The sequence below is a fragment of the Armigeres subalbatus genome, chromosome 2 (genome assembly GCF_024139115.2).
Source record: "Armigeres subalbatus isolate Guangzhou_Male chromosome 2, GZ_Asu_2, whole genome shotgun sequence".
Lineage (NCBI taxonomy): Eukaryota > Metazoa > Arthropoda > Insecta > Diptera > Culicidae > Armigeres > Armigeres subalbatus.
The window spans coordinates 362,866,615-362,891,147 of record NC_085140.1 but is presented as its reverse complement, the minus strand read 5'-3'; the positions used below and the strand labels follow the sequence as shown (position 1 = coordinate 362,891,147).

Sequence of the window (24,533 nt, the reverse complement as noted above, 5' to 3'; positions counted from 1 at the left end):
CCATCGGAAGATAAAGGCGCTATTAAAGTTCAAAATCTTACATGATTTCGTGACGGTCTCGAATTTTGAAATTTTCATTTGTCACCCTGTTTCCGAGTCTTCCCCTTAGACGTAGTTTACGTCAAAAAAAACAGACATCAACTAAATACATCCAAACAGTGGATTTTGAACCGGTCTAACGGTTTCGATCGAGATACACCCGATTATTTTTTACACGGGGGATGCGGTCCGTGTAAAAAAAGTTTTCAGTTCAAAATTTGAAAATCCGTGTAAAAAAAGTTTTATGATTTCTCGACGAATTTCTCGCAAACATTTTGTATGGGATTTTTTTTCCACGGCCGTGTGGAAAAAATCTGTGTAAAAGCAGAATCGGGATTCTTTCGGCTCTGATCCCTCCCGTACATGAGGCTCCAATAAAGGTTTACATGGATTTTATTGCATTCATCTTCATTCCTTGCATTCGCGTAGGCCTAGCGCTACTTCTTCGTACTTCTTCGGAGGTTTTTCCTTTTGCTTTGATGGCGAAACAAAAAAATGTTCCAATACAATCATCGCACTTTGTTTTGTTAATCGAAACGATTGGAGAAGCTTCCGAATAAGTATGAAAAAGTTGGCTTACTTAAGGTGAAGGTGGGTTGAGTACCAAAACAAAGCTTTGATAGTATTGGTACAGTAAAAACTTTCATATACTGTAGTAGTATTGGTGTCGTATTTATAAAAAACAAAGAATATTAGTAGGGTGGTTCAAAAAACGACCCAGCACCATCACGCTCACTCGATTCCGTCCCATGCTCCGAGTGTCCTAAAAAAACCGATTTGAACAAAAACTGGTTGAGCGCAAGCCGGTTCAAGTTTGTATGAGAACTAGAATGAGAAACTAAACCGTTTATTACACTGATTACGGCGCTTTCCCTCCAAACGCTGGCGAAAAGAGAACCTTCATTGCTGAAAGCAACATTCCAGAGACTTCAGTGAACGAAAAACGCACCGCAGGAAAGATCCATTGATTACGTAACGCAAAGATAGCATTTTATACTCACCCTTATGTCACACTTTTTGTATGAAGTATCTGCCCCTGGTACGATAGTGTAGACTACACTAGACTAGAAGTATCTGCCCCTGGTGCGATAGAAATCACAGATAAATTCTGGGTATTTCGTTGAATTGCACGTTTCACTGATGCCTTCTGAGAAGCCTAATTATCATGCGTTCCCGTAAAGCTGGTAGATCACTTTTACGTAGTGTTTTACGGTGTAAGATCTACCAAACCGAGCCCTAGCTTAATCCATTTTTCAAGCTAGGGCAATAAGTTGTGGTATTTCTAGGATTTATCGTATTTAGTCCTCTCTACCAATTGCAGTTTTTGAATTATAACAAAATTAACTTTACCCTGCACATGATTGAAAGACTCAAATTCCTCTCGTTTGAGGCTAAATTGTATGCAGCGGAAACAGATTTTCTAGCAATTAGTTATAAAACCAGGGCCCATTGACCTAGGCTGAATTAACTGCTAGAAAAAGTTCGAGTTAGGGTTCTATGGATGTACTAACTCTTCATGAACTGGTAAACAATGGTAGTTCGAGGAACACGTGGAAATTCTTGTTACTGAACAACTTCTCTAGATTGAAATGGTCTTGTAGATAGAGCTAAATCCCGGGTTTGTAGCTTTACTGGTGATATTCAAGAAGCAAGACAAGGATGTGGCTAGGGCTCCGATGCATGGCCAATTAACAGTATTACTGTTCTGTTTTCTCAAGAAAAGATTTGATAAGGGGTGCGCCTTCAATGAGATTGCTCTCTGTGAAGGGTCTAAATAGCGGGACCGTGTCAGGTACTCTTGGGAAAACAAAACAAGAACTGTATCGAAACCGATACTTCATTGCTTCTCAATAGTAATGGAGTAATTCGACATGCACTTAAACACTAAGGATACGGGGAATGCTACAATAGATCTAATAACTGGTCGCAGTGGCTCACCCGAACAGGGAAAAAAAAAAAATTATCATGCGAAAGAATCGCAACCTCGATTAAAATCGACTCCCAACTATTGGAACGACCATTCAATATGGATTGTCTATGGAGTTGAAGCTCTTAAATATTTCATCCCGTCATATGGTCTCCCCCCTCGCCATCGCCCAATGACGGAGTGCCAGAATCAGAATAATGTTAAATTCAACCTCGCCATATCAACTGTCATACAAACCTGAAACGACCTGCGCACGGTAAGCCTATTCAAACCAGCCCAAACCATTGGATGACACCCAAATTATAAATCATAATCAACTGAGCGTGGCGAAGCAAAATTATTTTTTGAGCCACCCTACTTATTAGTTTGCTGCTGCCGGTGCCGGTGCACCGCGGTGTTTACATTCGCTCCGCGATCAGTTTTTAATCGTTTTTTTCGTGCAAATCTAGCAGTTTATACTATGTTTTCGGTTCAAATAAGTGACTGATTTCAAAAAGTGGTGTTTAATTTGCATTCTATCAACATTTCGGGCTGCTCATGTGCGGAGAAGTGAGTAAAAACTTGATTTTTCCAATGCCCTTTGAGAAGAAGTGAAGTGCAGTGATGAACCCAACAAATCGCGGACGCGAACCCAACAAACCCAACAAATGGCACGAAACTGCTAATTTATGCTACAATTCGAGCCGGAATACATAGGATTAATTGAAGAAACATGTTCATTATCACGGGAAGTAAGGAAATATGCTGTGAACAGGTTAGTAATTTGAATAATTAACTTTTGTACGATGCTGTTCGATGCATTCGAATGTTGGTGGGAGAGGAGTGCGGGAGGTGTGGGGTTGGCCCGTGGAAGTTCCGGTGCCATATTGGCTGCCATCGTGGTACTCTTCCAACTATGTCCTTAAACATTAACTTGAAAACATACAATTGAGGTTAGGTTCGATTTCCGACTGCTCTCTCGCTGTGTAAAATGAACTCACCGAAAATCATCGGCCATCAGTTACACAAAAATGAGTAACATCGTAATTACTCATAATATGAGTTGTTCCAGGAGAGGCCCGTTTTGTGTGAACGGAACACAAAAATATGTAAGTCATTTTAAGCGTGTTATGCTTCTAATCGAGTCACATGGCTATGGACGACACAAACAATTACGCATGCATTTTAATCACGGTTTCGAACTAGCTAGTTTTGGAGTGGACCCAAGGGATGGGGCCGGAGCTGCATTACGCACTACTCCGGGCCAGAAATCACGCCGACGGACGGCGTATTGCGTCAATGTTGTGGACGGTCACTCACTCCGGGAGCGCGGGACAAGCGTCCGTTCGTCTCCTGGCGCGCAAAGCAAAGTTGATGCGCCGTCGATACTCGCTGGACGATGGTGACGACGACAACGGCGATCTGCTACTATGCGGTTGGGGGACGTTGAAATCGATTGAAGGGGCTGATTTGCGGTGGTTTGGCTTCGCCTGCCAAAAGTGCGACTTTGGGTGTTCGCCACCTTCTCCGGCCAAGTGTACCCCGGGAATCTTTGTAGCCGATGCGTGGGGTCAAAAACGGTCGTAATGGATTGGTGTAGTGTGTCGGCTTCGCCAATTTAATGGTGCCACGAACCTTATTAACAATTAGCACATACGCACGAGCACATGAAACACTATCTACAAATTCACATGTTCAATCATTTACCTTTTAAAATCGAATTTACACACACTAATTCTTACAGGATTAACGACCTTGAGCTTTAACAAACTTATGTTCGACTAGACGGAAACAAAGAACGTTTATTAGCTAACAACCTATGCCACTTTTACTTCACAAATCACACTACGCCACGGAACAAAATTGACCGCGTTTGCCTCTTCCACGGAACGGAACAAAGTGAACGATTGGAAAAATCCTCAGAGACCGCGAAATGTTAGACATTATCTCCAGAGTTCGCGAAATTCATCGAAGTTGAAATTTGCGAACACGAGCATCAAAAGAATTTATCCAAGAAAACCCCCAAAATCGTGCATCACATTCCCACAGACGATTCAAATTAGAGTAAGCTTGCTCGCTAAGAGTCATGCCAAGCGTGGAATGCCGGACAAGCCAAAGGTCAACGCAACTTCAAAAGACCGGCGTGCGGGTCGTTGGCCGCAAGCCACGTGCTACTTTTGGCGTCCAATAGTCATGAAGCGTTAAATGCTGGCTACACCCCATGTCTTTCTTTGGTAGCTGACTGTAGGGAACTCATAAGGCTCGATTCTTAGCGTAGGTAACTCAATAGCCTACTTCTTCTAGACCATTCTTGCGGTGATCCAACACAAAGATTTATTTAAAGAAACGCAACCGGACATGCAAAGTTTTATAATTTTAATAAAATAAAATAAATATATTTACAAAGATGAGATTAGCATTGAAATAAATAAATAAATAAATATGGCGTACTTGCTTGCTGACCATTGAGTGACGAAAGAGGTACTTTCGCTGCTGTAGATTTGAAATCTCGAACTCAGGGACAGTTTAGATTGCCCAGAATATCTCAAAACTATCCTACGATATTCTTTGTCCGCCCGGGAGGTGTAATGGATGTAATTAAATGCATATTGAAGCATTGAGGATTGAAAAACGATTTTCTTGCAGCAGTAGATCTCAAGTTCCGAACTCAAGAACAGTTTGGATAACGCAGAATATCCCAAAATGTTCTTACGATATCTGTTGATCTCTCAGGAGTTGTAATGGATATAATTGAATGTATATCGAAGCTTCGAGTGCCGAAAAAAGGTTCTAAGCAGCTGTGCATCTCAAGCCCAGAGTTCAAGAATAGTTTGGATAACCCAGAATATATCAGAACCACCTTGCGGTGCTTTTAACATCTTCACTTTCAGAGTGGGACTCTCGAAAACAAAATTTCTGTGTTTGCGGTGAGGATTATCAGGATATTGATCACATCGTGTGAACGTGGGCGTGCGAGGAGCATCGTGGCAAAACATCTCCGGGTCCGAGGAAAACGACCAAAACATATTAGGGAAGTGTTAGCGGGTCTTGATATTGTATTCCATAACCGCGAGTTTTCCGGTCCCACAAAACATACATTAGTGTATAAGAATCATAAGAAATGTAGTAAAAATATGATTTTGGCTCCGTAACGCTTTATGGTGTCTCCAGTAGCCTTGCGAGCAAAGGCGTAGGATTGCCAATAGACCTGTGCAGGAGTTCATGAAATTCACTCACCCGATGGATTTTGACATTTGAGCGGGTCGTCTTCTCGAACAAAAGTTCATTTTGCGTTCATTATGCGACCCGCTCAAACGTCATAATTTCTTGGGGGAGTTCATTTTGCGTTAGTCTATCCGGAGATGGCGAGTTCGATTCTTGGTTCGGTCTAGGATATTTTCGGGTTGGAAACTTTCTCGACACCCTGGGTATAGTGTATCCATTGTACTTGCCACACAAGATACATACTCATGCAATGGCGGGCATAGAAAAGCTTTCAATTAATAACTGAGGAAATGCTAATAGAATACTATGTTGAAAAGCAGGCCAAGTTCCAGTTGGAATGTAGAGCCATTGAAGAAGAAGAAGAAGAAGAAGAAGAAGAAGAAGAAGAAGAAGGAGAAGAAGAAGAAGAAGAAGAAGAAGAAGAAGAAGAACAAGAAGAAGAAGAAGAAGAAGAAGAAGAAGAACGCTTTATGAAAATGAGTTTTTCAAATAAACAATAGTTAAAAAACCTTTTTTTCGTAGAAATAAATAATTCAAACAGAGTTACCCAAGCAGCACGCGCAACATCTTTCAAATAGGTGTTTGTTCCTAATAAATTGCATTGAAGACACTGGCAATACATCGAGTCACACTAAAGCAACTTTCCAGTTTCAGAAAATCACAATGTTTCATTGCCGTTTAAATGGCGTCGCAATATTCTACCCATCTGACTTCTTGGGTGGTTTAAAACTCGATGTGTTTCACATCAGAAACAAAACAGATAAGTTGCAGAATTAATAACACTTCGGTTCATTGCTGTTACGACAATGTTTCTGATATGTTGCAAAACACTTTGAGCTCACCCCCCTGAAATGAGGTGTAGTTCTTGAAGCCGTCTACCGATTGGGTGGCGCTAGTGTTGCCTTTCCTATTTTAAGCTCCATTCATACTGCCGCGAGAGAATTGGCGATTGGCACTTTGATGTTGCATGAAGAAGAAGAAGCAGAAAGATGATAATCAAAAATATTCGCACGGGAAAACATACGAAGAAATTTTTGAAACTCTTCTTTAAAATTCTAGAAGCAATTTAATTAAAAATGGTAAGCAGTACAGGGTTAAACTTGTTTTCTACTGCACAATAAAAACAATATTTAAATTTCAATTTTTACTCTGTGATATCATACTTAATACACAGTATAAGAAAAGTCAAACCCCGTACTGTTTACCGTTTTTAATTAGATTGCCTCTAGAATTTCAAAGATATCTTCGTATCTTTTCCCGTGCGAAAATTTTTAAATATCATCTTTTTGTTTCTTCTTCTTCATGCAACATCAAAGCGCCAATTAATCACGTCGAGAATCACGAAACAATGCAATACATCTCGTTGAATATAATTTAACAATACAACACATGCCGCTTACGCATCCGACTTCGACATTCTGACTTCGTGTGTTTATTGCTTAACTGGCAATGTTTACATCCAGCACCATGTTGCAGCACCATGTTTTCGGCTTCAGGCGAGTTGTTCGTGGATGACAGCCGTTTCATGGGGGTGTTTGAGCCAGGGGGAGAAGGTGGAGCACTGAATCCCTACCCCAACATATGCGACATCTGGATTTGGTTCTAAACTGTAAACAACAGTGTTAATTCTCTACCACCTTTTTGTTATGGCGAGGCAATTTTTATGCACACTTTTGTTTTCGATATTTTATCAAAATTAAACACTCAATAATGCAGCAATATAACGATGGGGTATGCTTGAGATACCTGCTTGATTATAGGGACTCGAAAAAGAATTTATTTGCAGTAACTAATCAAATAAAAAATGTTCACATTAACGATTGCGCCCTAACACCGGTTCTAAGCTTCGATGCAGAGTACACGAGCTTTGTTCGCCAGTGACAGGCGTATGAGGCCCTTGGTTTGAGCTCAGCTGAGCCAGAGTCTATTATATAGAGTTGCGCAAAGAGGATCTTCTTACTCTTATTCTGAATGATGCTCTTGTTATTATGTTGAAAACTTTCATTTTTGTTCAACCCTTCAAGTGACTTTACGGGAGTGATCACTTCTAAAGCTTTTTAATTCGATAACTAAAGTCACCTATGTGATATTCCATAATCTATACTAAACGTTACCATTATTAATATCAAGTTCCACCAATAGTCACCAAAACTACTGCTCTTTATTTTCACTCTACATTGACACTCTATACACGTCTATTTCAAACTCCTCACTTCCTGATCTACACTGTTATTCTAGAATACCACATCCTCCCCTGACAGAAATAGGAATGTACCAAATTATTAATGTTACAGAGAAATGCAATCGGCAGACGAGGTTCTAACTTAAGTCCGTATGGTTGACGTTGTGTGTATGGTAGGTGTTGTAGCCGGTCGATTCATTCAGTACGATTAATAAGCGACCATAGATTCAATTGAAATGTCGTTGACCCTCATCTTCCTCCGGTGACAATAAAAAAAATAACTGAAAAGAAAGTAAATAAATGAATTATATTTGTTGAAATTATAGTAATAAAATAACACAATCTCTCAAACTGCTTGATTCCCGTTCTTCTGCATTTTGTTTTCATTAGCATTCTGAGCAGCTTCCTACTTATCTCTTTGAGGGTCAAACAACCCATTTCCCAGGTTGCTTGTTCTTTGACTGCCAATCATCAGCCAATGAGCTCAGGAAACTCTGCAAACACATTTTCTCAGCTCTCTCCTCTGGTAAACAAACTACATGTCCAGGCCACTGTAATTTGCCATATTTTGTAGGCCTGTTTATATTTGTGTCTACTAAGTACAGCTCATGATTAATGCGTCTGCGCCATTCTCCATTTAGCACAAGATACCATGTGCGGCTTTTCTTTCGCTCAAATACTTTGGGAGTTAGATAGTCTTTCTTCTTGTTTTTTTCAAGCTCCATGACCGTATAGGGCCGCTGGACGAATGAACGATGTGCACAGTGCTATATATGTCGTATCAATGTTCGTGTCAATCGCAACAAGACAGCTGTTATTATTATGATACTTTACTAAGTATTAACCAGATCAAGTTACTTGTCCATATACTTGGTTTCAACATAGTTTATGATCAGCCCTATTATATTTTTCTCTCATTTGCAAGGCATGAAAGATATTCCCAGTACTCGATGTCATCCGCCAAGCCAAAATTAGTATGTATAATTTGTTGCTAAAACAGTTCCCTTGCATCTTCGAAGTCTATGTTGAACAGCAGTTTGGAGAGTGTATCGTCCTGATTTAATCCATCGAATGTCACGAAAGAATCGGATGTCTCACTGTTCGTTCCGAAGCTCGATTTTGACCCATCCAGCGTTGCACGAAACAATTCAATCCGCAAAGACAGAAAGTCGCAGGCTGCCTCTAAATCCACAAACAGATGATGAGTCTAAACGTATATCATCCCAAACCTTTACTGATTGTTGTTAACCTTGAAAATAGATTATAAAATAACATTAACAAAACAAAGCAAACAGGAGTTAGGGCATGCTTCCTGATTTATTTCGTTACCTCGGATATACTGAATGGAATACAATTTTCATAAGTATAAGTAGATATACTAGAGTGATGACGTCTGTTTGTCGTCAAGAAGTTATTCTAGTACGAAACTCATAGTTACACAGCATTTATATTATGATGCTAATTACAACATGATTGATAGTTACGTTCCGAAGCTATGACAAAAATTAACATAATAGCACTTGTTGCGAAAAGAATTAACGCTTCTTTTTTTATTTGTGGTAAAATATAATATAAATAAAAATATTATTGTAATCATTTACATACAAAATAGTTCTATCTTATTAAAAATAACAATTTAATTTTCATATATGCTTTCCACTTTTTTTAATAAACGAGAAGGGCACCAACATTTTGTTTCCATTTTTTTTCTCTGAAGTGAATTGGAATCTATTTTTCTCAAAGCTTAGTAAATAGTGCCCAACGTTTCTTATATCATACTAACATCTTCTGGTTTCTTCAACTCGAAGCGTTTTGGACACTTATAAGACAATACCATGAATTTAACTTTTCCGATTACCTATCAGAAATCTGTGCAAGTTCTATCGCTTTCATAATTATCTATTTTTTTCGGTTTACGTATGTTGAGTCATTTCTCCAATATTTTTCAACAATTTAATTGCATCTAACTCCAAAAAATGAGACTCTAGCGTTAGAAGTTTTCTGTAGCGCAATACTGAACATAGAACTTAAAAGATCATGTGGAAATCATCTGTGTCCTCCGGTTGTTTAATTCGTACCAGCTTTGACGTTGGAAATGGGTGATCGCAATACCATATATCGCATGGCCATATCCATCGTCCATAAATTTGAACTATTCTCGTCGATAAAAAAAGCCTGTCATTAGCCTATGTGATAGACTTAATCTTCAACTCACTTTTATTTCAAAATATGAAACACGTTTGTCCTAGTGGTGTTAGAAATTATCAGTTAATGTTGGGTTAAAACCAGATTCGTTTGTTTTAAATATTTATCGTGTGTGGTATGTTATTTCTGTTATGCTTCATATTACCAACACTTTAGAATTTTTTAATATTTTTTTATCAGATAAATTGGTTCCAGTGGTAAGCCAAAAATCAAAACTTACATATGATCCCATGATAATCCTATTTGAATGATTGTATATTAATGAGAGATTTCATTCGGCTAAACAACAAACTCCAAATACTTTGTTTGAAATTCCAAGTTCAAATGCATTGAGCTGCGAACTAGATTCAATACAAATTTCAAGATATTTTGCTTGAAATCCGCAAATTTACTGTCCCTGGGTTACGTACACGTTTCTATTTTCTCACAATATTTTTTCATTATGCCTTTCCCTTTTTTTTGCCTTTCGCATATACTAAGTAAACGTAAAGGCTATAGGCCTGTAATGCATTCAATTGAACGCAAATAAATGTGAATGATGGAAATAAGTGAATCTATCTCCATAAAGTGCAGTTTTGACCACTCTTATGTGCTTTTCTAGTTACATTTTATAATACACGAGAAGGCACCATCGCCTGTCGATTGCAAAAAATCATGTGTAGATTGTAAAATAATTCATAACGTTCATTTATATTGAAATCCTTAAAAGATTTGGAATGACTCAAGAAATTGAATTTTGTTTGGAATGAACTATAATTAGTAAGAGTCAAATTACTTTCTTGCCTTGCAGCTTTTCTCGGTGGAATGAAAACTTTATACAGCTTGCAGTTTACTTTATCTGCAGTGCACAGATGTAAACGAAGTTTGAACGCATACTAAGAATTTCGTCGATGCGAACCATGGGTTTAACTTCTCACAACGATTAAACTGGCCTTGGGTTCAACTTCGAACATTGAATCTTGGGCTTTACTCGACACAAGTCTTCTTACCAACACCAGATGGCCTACCCGACTTTTATATTCACACTATGAAAACAATCACTGCAATGCAATGACCTTAAGCTTAATCCGATTCATATGTTCCAACTATGTGACGAACACCAGATGGCCATGGGCTTAACCCGACTCATCTCTTCCATCTATGCAACGACACCAGATGGCCTTGGGCTTAACCCGACTCATCTATTTCCGCTGTGAAAACAAACACCAGATGGCCTTGGGCCTAACCCGACTCATCTCTTCCATATATGCAACGACACCAGATGGCCTTGGGCTTAACCCGACTCATCTATTTCCGTTGTGAAAACAAACACCATATGGCCTTGGGCTTAACCCGACTCATCTCTTCTATCTGTGTAACGACACCAGATGGCCATGGGCTTAACCCGACTCATCCATTTCTGCTGTGAAAACAAACACCAGATGGCCTTGGGCTTAACCCGACTCATCTATCTCCACTGTATAAATAAACACCAGATGGCCTTGGGCTTAACCCGACTCATCTCTTCCATGTATGCAACGACACCAGATGGCCATGGGCTTAACCCGACTCATCTATCTCGTCACATCTACTCCAACAACACCCAACGCAACACTCGAACGCTTTTGCTATCTATGAGTTCTTGAAGATAGATATTTTCAGATTTGAATCATTTCACTGTAATAAATTCATGCATTTTTACTGTCAAAAATCTTTAAATTCAACTAAACAAAACCCGATTGATTTCTCATCATTCCTTCTCGGGCACTTTTTTTTCTAACAGTTTCCGAGTTATAGTTTTCCGAAATAAATGATAACAAAAAAAATCATACACCCTTCTTAAAAGTTACTCTCGAGCCCGAAAGATGTCATGTCAAAATATAAAAAGTGAATATGTTTATAATGTTTCGTTCAAATCGAAGTTAATCATGCGAAATTTTGCTTTTTCTATATAATCATTTTGCTTGTTATTGCTCCTCAAATCCACATATTCTCAAAAAGTCATTCAATGAATCCAACCTCTCAATAGAATCAACGGTAAAAAAAAAGTATAATGATTAAATTTATTTTGAGTAATATTTACCGTCAACTTAAACGAACTTTAATTTATTTTTTTTTTTGTTTGGGTTGATTTACTTAACCGTGTATTTTCAAAGAAGTAACAGGGCATATACAAGAAATCACTATGCCTAAATTCTCCTGTCACAATCTCACAATCATCCCATCATGATGTCTCCACCCAGCGCGATAAGAAAACAAAAACTTACCATTTGACAAAACAAAACACTTCAATCACAAAACCAATTACAATTTCTTCAGCACACCCTTTCATGGCAGGATCGCCAATGTGATATTCCATAATCTATACTAAACATTACCATTATTAATATCAAGTTCCACCAATAGTCACCAAAACTACTGCTCTTTATTTTCACTCTACATTGACACTCTATACACGTCTATTTCAAACTCCTCACTTCCTGATCTACACTGTTATTCTAGAATACCACAACCTACAGAGTGCAAACACGTGAGTTTCTTGTTGCAACTTCATTGGGGGTGTATTGAAGTTTTTTGAAGCTGTTTCTAGAACAAATCAAATATATTTCAATTCATGAGTTTTAATTCGCCATAATAATCATCAGGTGATAACAATACTTCCGCCTTACCAACAATCATTTGTTTACTTTGCTCGATAGGTAGACGGTTTGACACCCAACAAACATTCACTAGTTTAACTAACATCAGTGTGATGATTCAGTTCAGCACTGTGTTGAATTATGTCTGTACTATTTCTTATCGCAACTTCTGTTCAGGCTTTGTTCACACAATTTTGGAGAAGTTATACAGCTACAACATCTCATTTTGAAAAACAATTTTATTACCTGATTCGTTAAACCTCTAATAAGCATTTTACTTAGCCTTAATTCAGCTACATGTAAATTCTTCGAAAATAATAACGCATTGAGAGTAACATCATCAAGATCTCCATTGAACGTATTGCAATTGCTATTTTCATATAATCATTTTAAAATTTTCCTAAATTGGGTCTCGAACTGCTGACATTTGATCATCCGCCGGTAACGTTGCCATCCGCGCCATCCTTGATTTGTAAGTTATGGCTTACCCAATGCAAAACATAAATAATCGTATGGCTGAATATGAATCATAATTGGACTCTTAATCAACAAGTCAATCTGTCAAACTACAGTTTGTTAGTAACTGTACAAGATTTTTATTTCAACCATTGTTCAGCCAGTCATAACGATTCAACACTGGGAAAAAATATAAGAAAATAATGTCAAAACGATAAAATAAAATTCGTCTCCAATGATGGAGTTTATGAAAATTTAATGAATTTATGTTCGACCTTGCTAGTCATCAATTGTGTCATCAATACCACACCACAGTAAATAACTACACATATCGATATTTATTTACATATAGAAAAACAACTAGTACATAGGAAATCTGTAACAGACATCCAATATGGTCGATTTTTTATGAATTTGTTTGTGTTCGTCCAACAGCTTTATTGATCAGGAATCAATTATGTGTCACGAAATAATTATGTATCACGAAATAATTATGTATTGCCCCACGAATATAAAAAGCCTGATTTTCCTTACCAATGATTCCAACAATGTCTTGAAAATAAATTATTATTATCCTATCCAAATATCATCAATTCAAGCCTTCGCGATTTTCTTTCAAACGGAAAAAACATAAACTATTATTTATAATGTTTTCTTCCACTGTGCGATAGATCCGGTAGAGGTGAATTCCAATGGTTAAGAAGGACAACGGTTAAGAAGGATGTCTAATGCTTGCTTATGAATCTGCTATTCAAACTCAATTCGACCACCCTTTTAGAGCATCACATCATAGTCGAACAGAGAATTTTGAAAATCATTAGTTCAGCACATTGATAAACTTCCCAAATGTGCTGAAATATGATAAAACTAAAACGTTAGTTCGATCTCAAATAAAGGTGGTAAACAAATAAATAGGCCAAGTCGAATATTAGTTGTATCAAATGCTGCGATGAAATCTGTCTAGCGAATTATTCAGCATCCATTTTATTCAGCAATGAAGATTACAAATAAACAATAATTCAACTTAGATGCTTATTTGTAGCTTGTCGTTGTTTGTTGGGCAGTTCAATAGGTAGATTTGGCTTCACTCTTTGCGTAACTCTATACATAATAGACTCTGAGCTGAGCAGTATTTTATTTTTGACAGTCCCCTGCATGTTCTGTATAAGCACAGATAACAGATATTGAGGCTGGCATCCGATACGTGTGTAAACATCCGCAACCGTTAATTCAAATGTATTTTAAATTGGGACCGCGTTAGGCAATCGATCGCAGATGGCGCAAGGATCACTATTATTGAAAACGCAGCCCGAATGCGGCTGTCAAATGCATTGGCTGCGTTCGACGGTTGTTAATCCGCTGCATTCTTATGTACTGCCGCAATCAGTTGAGTAGATGGCAGTAGTGGGCCAACGTATATCAATTCAAAAGTTTACACAGGATTTTAAATAAAATTTGTTCTAGCTTCAATATCTGTTATCTGTGGTATAAGGTACAATGAAGTTACAAATGACTTTGTTGTTTGTGTAGTACACTTGTAGCAGAATCTTCAAACAGAATTGTTGGTGTGATGGTTATAGTAGCAGGTTGCAAATCTGAAGGTCCATGGTGCGATTCCCGGTTGGTTTTTGTGTTTTTATTTTCATTGTAGCTGCAAGATGTTGCAAATAGGCTCCACCTCTTGCGCTTTTTGTGGCACAAAGGAGTTCCAAATACGACGCGTTGTGCATAAGTCAGACCTTTAGTAAGTCACACCACAGTTGTTGTTACTCACTGAGAAACAAGAGGTGTTGCTTGGGTAACGATTCTATAGACCTCAGTCCACAAAACAAAGAAAGAAACACAACGTTTATTGTGGCTTAACACAACTTTTAGATTTTCAACTCACTTACTAATTTCACCTTAAAATTTATCTTTCATCCCACAAGATATTCTAAAAAAAGTGGTTTACTTTAATCGCGCACTTCTGCCTTCCAGCCAATCTTTTAACGGAATGATCGAGTGGAACTGAGTATCCTTTCAATTCTACATTAGCCTAATTCAAGTATTCAAAAATTACTATTCTTCACGACATTTTTTTCAAATTCGCGCCAAGTGATTTAAATGGCGCCGGGAAGCATGACGAATTCAAAACGCATATCTATCTCAAATTCAGCGCCATATAGTAGAGCTTTTATAACATGCTCCATAAACTTCAAAAACTCCAAACATGTCTACCGGATGAGTGTGTTAAGTGTGATTGATCTGTTAATTACCATAGGGGGTTGGACCGTATGTATTACATTATCGCTAGGGTAGGTAGCTAGGAAGGTAGTTATATTAAGTTGGAAGAAGCGGAGTGCGTGTAGGATCTAGTTAGCATAAAAGAATGTAAGTTACATTGAACCGAGGAATAAATATCATTCTGTATCCAACCGTCGTCTTAGTTACTATACTATATTTGGCGGCGAGTGAAAATTTTAGCGCTCGGAAAAACGATTTGGCGGAAGTCGAAGAAATTGGGATTATTTGCGAATCAAAGAAGGCTACGAGGAAGTTTCGGAAGTAGGTCCCTTGATTTGGAATAATGGCATATTCTATGGTAAGAAAAAAAAATCCGAGGAAGAAAATTGTAAAGTAGAATTTTTAACCAGCTATTAATTAACGTACCAAAAGAGGCCCGACATACCAGTACGATCTTCGAATCATAAAGTGAGACCCGGGACGCCGGGATGCACCTCACATAAATAAATCTGAACGGAGGCCCGATTAAACGGGATGGCCCTCTAGTGAGACCCGGAAGGCCCGGGATGGCTCTCACTTAACCATGTACCCAACTGAATAACGGGAGGATCACTAATATAACCGTGAGACTCAAAAGTTGATGGATCTATTGAGGTTAGTTCAGGATTTTACGAATCGAGATTCAAGGTAGTCGGGATGACCCTCTTGAGATCAGTGAAATCTGAGATAATCAGGACAATGAATACTAAATAAACTGAAATTAATGGTTGGTGTAAAAGTCTCTATTTAAATTTTGGAAACAGTCACCAGTAGAAAAAAAATTAACCTGTTATGCTTATACACAGGACTATACTACCATATAATTATTTAAGAAAAAATACATTCATTAGGTCAACCAGATTATGCCGCCATTTGTTGAAGACGATGAGGGCAATCCAGCGGCCCGCTAGGGGAAGTGACGAGAGCATTTCGAGACGTATCTCGATTGGAAAAATGTGGTTGATCACGAAGAAAAGAATAAAACATTAATGCTGTTTGGCGGTTCCGACATCCGTAGAATTGTTTCGAAAATACAGGTAAATGAATCGCATCTTCTGAGCAACCGTTATCATGCGCCTCTTCAAGTACTGGATGAGTATTTTATACCCCGCGTGTCGAAAACATTTGAAAGGCAGAGGTTTCGGCAAATACTTCCAGAGCCAAATGAAAAGCTGGACAAATACGCAATTCGCCTCAAGAAACAGGCAGCCAACTGTTCATTCGGAAGTCAAACGGACAATATGATTGTAGATCAAATCGTGTCAAACACCAAAGACGACAAATTGAAGCGCAAGTGGTTAGAAAAGGACTACACACTAGATGAGGTGCGAGCAATGGCTCGAACTCAGGAATCCGTGCAATTCCAATTAAGCAGATGGGAAACCGGAACCCCCAGTACCGAGGTGAATAATGTAATTCAAACAAATGAACCACAAAACTCTTTCCGTCATTCAAATAAGGACTATCTAGAAAATAAGGCAAGTTCTTCATTTACCAGTCGATGTTTCCGGTGAGATGGGCGACATTGCTCAAAGGATCCATCCGGCCCTGCTGTGTCCCGCAAATGCAAGGTTTGTCACAATATCGGACATTTTGCTCGCTGTGTCTGAGAGGAAAGAAATCCACGAAGCATTATCGCCAGGATAGGGTGTTTGCTCCTCTACGGAGGTGCAAATCTTACTGAGCGTCTGTTCTCCATGTCAGGATCGGCTCACAACAGCGTCTGTTCTCCATGTTGTGCACCATGGTCCACCGGGAATAAGGAGGAATGGTCCTCCCGAAAATTAGGGGGTTTGGTGTCAGGCCCTGCAAGCCAGCCTTTAAAAAACATAAGCAACGAACAATCAACAAGAGAGTACGGACCGGAACCATCGGCGAAGACCACTGCGACGAAAAGGGACTAGCGATTGGAAACTCGGTTCGTGGAACTGTAAATCTCTCAACTTCATCGGGAGCACAAGAATACTCGCCGATGTGCACAAGGACCGTGGATTCGGCATCGTAGCGCTGCAGGAGGTTTGTTGGATGGGATTGATGGTGCGAACGTTTAGAGGTATTCATACCATCTACCAGAGCTGCGGCAACACACACGAGCTGGGAACAGCTTTTATAGTGATGGGCGATATGCAAAGCCGCGTGATCGGGTGGTGGCCGATCAATGAAAGAATGTGCAGGTTGAGGATCAAAGGCCGGTTCTTCAACTTCAGCATAATCAACGTCCATAGCCCACACTCCTGAAGCACTGATGATGATAAGGACCAGGCTTGTAAAATGTCATCTGCATGTCATTTGACTAATTTGTTCATAACTTTCTTTAGAAGCCAAATTTATTCCATAATTTTAGATGTACTCATAACGCTTGAGTAGGGCTATATTTTTGTCCAAGGGTACATTGCTCTAAATATAACATCTGAGGCTGGAGAGTGAAAACTCTCCAAAATGTCACGTGACATTTGACATAATGTCATTTGAATGACATTTTGCCTTCCACGCCCCAGATTACATATTTACAACATTATCTTGTTAGACAAAGTTGTAGACACATTTAAGCGCTATAAGTTCGTCATACATCATGAATTGATAGCTACCTTCTGGAAAAAGTTCTGGGAAAATTATACAAACGAATGCAAATGACATTTTACAACACTGATAAGGACGCATTCTACGCGCAGCTGGAACGTAAGTACGGCAGCTGCCCAAGCCACGACGTCAAAATCATCATAGGAGATTTGAACGGTCAGGTTGGCCAAGAGGAGGAGTTTAGACCGACTATTGGGAAGTTCAGCGCTCACCGGTTGACGAACGAAAACGGCCTACGACTAGTTGATTTCGCCGCCTCCAAGAATATGGCCATTCACAGCACCTACTTCCAACATCGGTACACCTGGAGATCACCACTGCAGACAGAATCACAAATCGACCACGTTCTGATTGATGGACGGCACTTCTCCGACATTATCGACGTCAGGACATATCGTGGCGCTAACATCGACTCTGACCACTATCTGGTGATGGTTAAACTGCGCCCAAAACTATCCGTCATCAACAATGTTCGGTACCGACGACCGCCGCGGTACGACCTATAGCGACTGAAGCAACCTGATGTCGCCACTGCATACGCGCAGCATCTCGAGGCAGTGTTGCTGGAAGTGGGTGAGCTCGATGGGGCCCCTCTTGAGGACTGCTGGAATACAGTTAAAGCAGCCATTAACGACGCAGCGGAGAACAACGTCGGGTATGTGGGACGAAGTCGACGAAACGATTGGTTCGACGAAGAGTGCAGACAGATTCTGGAGGAAAAGTATACAGCGCGGGCGGTTGCGCCGCAGCAAGGCACCCGGCAGAACGTGGAGCGTTATAGACGGAAGCGGAGACAGCAGACCCGTCTTTTTCAGGAGAAGAAACGCCGCCTGGAAGAAGCGGAGTGCGAGGAGATGGAACAGCTGTGCCGTTCACAAGAAACACGCAAGTTCTACTAAAAGCTCAACGCATCCCGCAAAGGCTTCGTGCCGCGAGCCGAAATGTGCCGGGATAAAGATGGGAGCATCTTGAGGAACGAACGTGTGGTGATCAAAAGGTGGAAGCAGCACTACGAGGAACAGCTGGCGCTGAGAGTACAGGCAGTGAAAGTCAAGGCAGCGGAGGAGATGACTTCGCCAGTTTAACTGACGATGGAAGCCAACCAGCCCCCACCTTGAGGGAAGTTAAGGATGCCATCCAACAGCTAAAGACCAATAAAGCAGCTGATAAGGATGGTATCGGAGCTGAGCTCATCAAGATGGGCCCGGAAAAGCTAGCCACTTGCCTGCACAAACTGATAGTCAGAATCTGGGAAACTGAACAGATACCGCAGGAGTGGAAGGAAGGGGTTATATGTCCCATCTACAAGAAGGGCGACAAGCTGGAGTGTGAGAACTTTCGAGCGATCACCAAGCCGCCTACAAAGTGATATCCCAGATCATCTTCCGTCGTCTGTCACCATTAGTGAATGAGTTCGTGGGAAGTTATTAAGCCGGCTTCGTTGACGGCCGCTCGACAACGGACAAGATCTTTACTGTACGGCAAATCCTTCAAAAATGCCGTGAATACCAGGTCCCAACGCACCATCTGTTCGTTGATTTCAAGGCGGCATACGATAGTATAGACAGCGTAGAGCTATGGAAAATTATTAACGAGAACAGCTTCCCTGGGAAGCTTACCAGACTGATGGATGGTGTGCAAAGCTGTGTGAAGATTTCTGGCGAACACTCCAGTTCGTTCGAAACGCGCCGGGACTAAGACAAGGTGATGGACTTTCGTGCCTGTTGTTCAACATTTCGCTAGAAGGTGTCTTGCGGAGAGCCGGGTGTAACAACCGGAGTACGATTTTCAACAGATCCAGTCAATTTATTTGTTTCGCAGATGACATGGACATTGTCGGCCGAACATTTGCAAAGGTGGCAGAACTGTACACCCGCCTGAAACGTGAAGCAACAAAAGTTGGACTGGTGGTGAATGCGGTCAAAGAAATTGCGGTCAAAAAAGATACGCCACCGCACCAAATGTGTCTTGTACAAGACGCTAATAAGACCGGTTGTCATCTACGGACATGAAACATGGACAATGCTCGAGGGGGACTTACAAGCACTCGGAGTATTCGAGAGACGGGTGCTTAGGACCATCTTTGGCGGTATGCAAGAAGACGGTGTGTGGCGGCGAAGAATGAACCACGAGCTCGCCCAGCTCTACGGTGAACCTAGTATCCAGAAGGTAGCTAAAGCCGGAAGGGTACGATAGGCAGGGCATGTTGCAAGAATGCCAGACAGCAACCCTGCAAAGATGGTATTCGCTTCCGATCCGGCAGGTACGAGACGGAGACCAGGTGAAAAACGACTTGGCGAGCGTGGGGCGCATTCGAGGACGGAGAGATGCGGCCTCGAACCGTGGATTGTGGCGTCAAATTGTTGATTCAGTGTTATCTGTTTACCTGTAAACTAAATAAATGAATGAGTATATTAAGTTTATCGTATCATAGTGGTAAAGCACCCGTCTAGCGTACTGGGAGCTGTCGGTTCGATTTCCACTAGTAGGCAGTGGATATTTTTGCATATTTCATAAATATTCTCCTTCTCAAAACACATGTTTTCGGTCTTCAGTATCGTTTTCCACATAGTGAGCGACAAACATAGCTTGTCGACCATTTTCGGTTAAGGTACCTAAACTTGAGTTCAAATTTTCAATTTGGTTGAGTGGGTTTTTGCGCGGGGGTTACGTACCGCCGTAATAAAACCGCGTAAATCCCTCTGCGTTAAAAAATATCGTGCAAAAACATCCCGCGTAGAAAACGCTCCACCACCCCAACTTACAAAGCTTCTGGTAGAACGTGTGACTTGAATGTAGGAGTATGTACTAGCATGTATGTATTATATGACACAAGGAGAGAGAAGAGGTTTGTAATGAGTAAGATAAAGCCTATGAGGAAAAATACGACAAACGTGATTTTTGCGGACAGTTTTAGCCATAGACAGAGTTTCATGCTGACAACGATATCAATTTGTGCATCCACATATTCTTTTCATCACGCTATACTGATCTTAATATGTATATTTTTCAATTAAATAAAACAGGTTTCCAAAAAGTATTGAAATTTGTTTTTTTAATTATCTGATTCCACCTGTAAGATTGCCACCCTTGCTCGGTTGGTCTTGGACCATGATTTCATCGTTCACCTAAAGATAACGAGACCAATCGAACTGATAAGCATGATATCGAAGCCACTATCGGATGGCTCGATGCGTGCACTGGTGCTTCAATAGAAACGATTTTCAGTTTGCTTCGTATTTGCGACCTAGTGGGACGTTCCGTTTCCGGTAAAATCTTGCAAAATCTTCATTCTTTTAGTACAGACGGTTTCGGTTAGTGATGATTCATGTGAAAAGAATTCAGCGGATTTAGTTGGATTTGTGACATGGCACAATTGTTTTGTGATAACAAGAAAGTGAAGAGTACCAGATTCAAATAACCTTTTGTGGAGGAAAAATAAAAATAATCTTTTGTGGAGGAAAATGGATATAAAACAAGAACTTGTAAGTATCGGAAGAAGAACAGTGATGGATTGTTCGTCGAAAATAAAAATTTATCGAGTTTGTGTTGTGGCATGGAAATATCAATTACTATAGAGGTGCAATCAGCTGCCCAATTAAAGTCTCGATATCACTCGTTGATGACAAATGCTTTCCACAAGGGCGCTTATCGGAACTTGTAGGTGATTTCGTCGAGTCTTGTCGATAAGAGAAATCTATGGGTCTCGTTATAGAACCCCATTTCCGTGATCGATTACAGTGGGGTGTACTTCTTTTTTAAGGTGCAATTTTACTAAACCTGTTCGTATCAAAGTGATGGATTTGTTTTGCATTTGCAAAAACATTCCAGACAGTGTGGAATCGATAAAGATTAGCTAAGGATTTGCCTTCAAATCCGGTTCATTTATGGCGGTAGGATTACATTTTTTAAAATATATTTTGGTGCACTGATTCAGATTTCAGAAGAAAATAATTTTATTTGGTGGTAATATTAAAATCATGTAAGATTATTGCAATTGGCTTGGCTGATACCCGCAACTTAGTGGTCCAGAAGCACTTCAAACAAAAGTAATATATACTTTTCGACGTCCTCAAACAATGCATGAATTTGCATCTTGTACGATTAGCTATGCTTTAAGGATTCGATGAAATTTCCTACCGTAGACAAGCCTACGTATCAGCTACAACATTTTTCTGGAAAACATGCAAGCCTGTTTTCTACGAAAAATATTTCAGCTGTTACGTAAGTTTGACTATCGTGAGCTGTCACAATTAAGTTGCTGCAACTAGATTCGTTTGACTTGTGCTGTTTGGGATGGTATTACCATCAATACACGAAATTAAGCTGTATTCTACTTTGCCAATAGAAGACACCAGTCTGAATGTGAAGTTTAAATCTCAGTTCCGAATTTTCCTTTCGGAAGTTATGGAAATCGTGTGGGTCTGTGATGTGGGGCTACCGAAACTTTGATTAATAGAAAAGAACGGTAAGCTAACAACTGGTGAAAGAATTTAATTCATTCAGTTGAAGATTATATGATTGTAAATCCAGAATCCTTTACACTTGATTAGGGGCTGTACACTAATTACGTAAGCAATTTTTGTTGGTTTTTCAACCCTCCCTCCTCCTTGTAAGATTTTTCCCATATATGTAAATCATTTTTTATTTATATGGAGTGTAAGAAAATGGCAGACCCCCCTTCCCCCATAAGTGCTTAATACGTAATAAGTCCATGATCCCTTAGTCCTAATCACCCCGGGCAGCCCGCTCTTGGCTCCTGGGCTAACGTTTTCATAGTATTTAGTCCTCGCTACCAACAGCTGTCTCAGACATAAAACATAACTAATTTGACTCTGCAGATGTATGAAAGACTCGAATTTCAAACTTCGTTTGAGGCTAAACTGTATGCAGCGGAAGCAACTTTTCAGTTTCAAAAACCTCGGTGCCCATCCTAGGCTGAACTGACTGCTGGAAAAATCTAGTTGGGGTTTGAATACGTACTATCTCTTAATGAACTGTTGAGCAATGGTAATGAGAGGTATACGCGGAAAGTCTTGTTACTAAATAAATGTGTTAGCCTGAGCTAGAAATGGTTTTGTAGATAGTGCTAGACCCCGGGTTTGCAACTTTACTGTTCATATTCTAGAAGCAATAGAAGGATGTGACTAAGGCTCCGATGCATGGCCAAATAACAGTACCGTGGACCCCTAGTCAGAGTGTAAAATAATCGAAATTTTTGGCGAAGTCCATTTTTCTTCATTTGTCAGTTCACTTCCGACACATTCATAGTCGGCTCTGGACAGTCAATATTCAGTTGAATATTAGTCATTGAATATTTATGCACATTTTACAAATTGATAAATTATCTGACATCTGAACACGTTTCAAATGAGTGAAGTGATTTATCACAAATGACTGAATCCAATTTTCATCCGCGAGGCACTTTCAACGGTAAACATCTACATAAACAATGCTAATTATGTTTTTTTCTGCACATAGTAAACACACTCAGTGACAGTCGAATGAATGAGTTCGTGGAGTAGTCGTCTGACTTTGTCATTCTATGTTTTGAATATTCATGCGATGTTTGTCAAAATTCGGACCGAAGTTGCTTCATGAAGATGAATATTTTAAGCTCTGCCCCTAGTAACTTGACCGTTATAAATATGAACACTTTTCAATTTGAGCCCTGTTGGTTTGAACATCGTCCAAATTAAAAATAATACAAACGTTATTTAGCACGTGGTTTGGAGAATAGCAAAGAGGAACATTGTAAAATTTAAACAGCAAAGCGAGCAACCAGAAACCGGTTTTTCTGATGCTCATAGAGTAACCAAAAGTTTAAATTAGAAATGTAACCCGTTTATATGAAGAAGGTACCGTTGGAATTATCGGCGTCCACGGTATTACTGTTCTGTATTCTCAAGAAAGGTTTGATCCAAGGGACGCGCCTTAAATGAGATTGCTCTCTGTAAAGGGTATAAATAGCGAGACCTTGTCATGAAGATCTTGAGAAATCAAAAAAAGGCTGTATCGAAACCGTTCTGCATTGCGTCTCAAAAGTAATTCGACATGCACTTATACACTAAGGATAAAGCACAGACAAACAGACATAACACTCGTCAAATTACCATCGTTCACTGATTTACTGGTCAATTCAAAAAATCATTAGTTGGCCAATCGATCAATCGTGGCGCGCGCATCGTTTTTGCTCGAGTTTGACGTTTGCTCACTACCGCCATCTGGTTCGTGATTTGCCCAACTAACTGAAATCAACAGATGTCGTTAGTGTTTGAACGACGATGAATTTGATGAGTAAATGTTCAATGTGTTATGTCTGTTTGTCTGTGGATAAAGGGTAACGCAACAAATGCTACAACGAAACTAATAATTGTTCACAGTGACACACCTGAAAAAGGAAAAAACAGTTTCGTTTCGACATGATCTGTTGAGCTGTTGTGTTCATTTTTTTCAATTACGGCAGATCACGATAATAAAAGCATAGAAAAACCATAGAGTAAGTGACTTATGTAGCGTACACACGCTCAAACACGTTGGACCAACATTGACTCCGCCCCCAAGAAAACGCCTCGGTTGCTGCTTTGTTTGACCGTGTGTGAAGATGTTCGAACAACCATTTGACGGTTGGCGGCTCGGTTGGAAAAAATCAAAGCAGTTTGATTTTAGTTTGACCTGTCGAGGGCGGAGACAAAGTTCGCCGAACATTTAGTTTGTAGTGAAGTCGCACAAACCACCATATATTTTTTGATGGTTGGTGTTCAAGTTGGTGCTTCGGTCGTTCGTGTGTGATATTGTTGGTCGGATAAATTGAGTGTTGCGCCGCTGTTGGTGATACTTGTTGGATGCTTGACTAAACGAAAGGTGGAGTCAATGTTGGTCAAACGCTCCATTAGATGCGGCCTATAGTTGCCAGCAAGTTGTACTCCCGGAATTTATCAAGGATCATCCGCAGGCTAAACATCGGATCCGTCGTTGATCGGCCCTCACGAAAACCTGCCTGGTATTCGCCGACGGAGGACTCCTCAAGCGGTCTCAGTCTGTTAAACAGGATACGCGA

At 40.0% G+C, this 24,533-nt stretch overlaps 1 protein-coding gene and 1 long non-coding RNA gene across 3 annotated transcripts in view; one reads left to right on the top strand and one right to left on the bottom strand.

Annotated features, from left to right (window-relative positions):
- Positions 1–7,286: 7,286 nt before the first annotated feature.
- Positions 7,287–11,976, bottom strand: LOC134217169 (uncharacterized). The gene is made up of 2 exons (XR_009980933.1): positions 11,804–11,976; positions 7,287–7,633 (listed from the first exon to the last, which is right to left on the bottom strand). It is a non-coding gene; the product is annotated as an uncharacterized LOC134217169 (long non-coding RNA).
- Positions 11,977–20,721: 8,745 nt separating this feature from the next.
- Positions 20,722–24,533, top strand: part of LOC134213004 (myosin-VIIa-like) — a 48,686-nt gene continuing 44,874 nt past the window's right edge. For both annotated transcript variants that reach the window (XM_062691450.1, XM_062691449.1), the window contains exon 1: positions 20,722–20,958. In XM_062691450.1, coding sequence (XP_062547434.1) covers positions 20,938–20,958 — 21 coding nt within the window. In that variant the 5' untranslated portion in view covers positions 20,722–20,937. The remainder of the gene's footprint in view (positions 20,959–24,533) is intronic.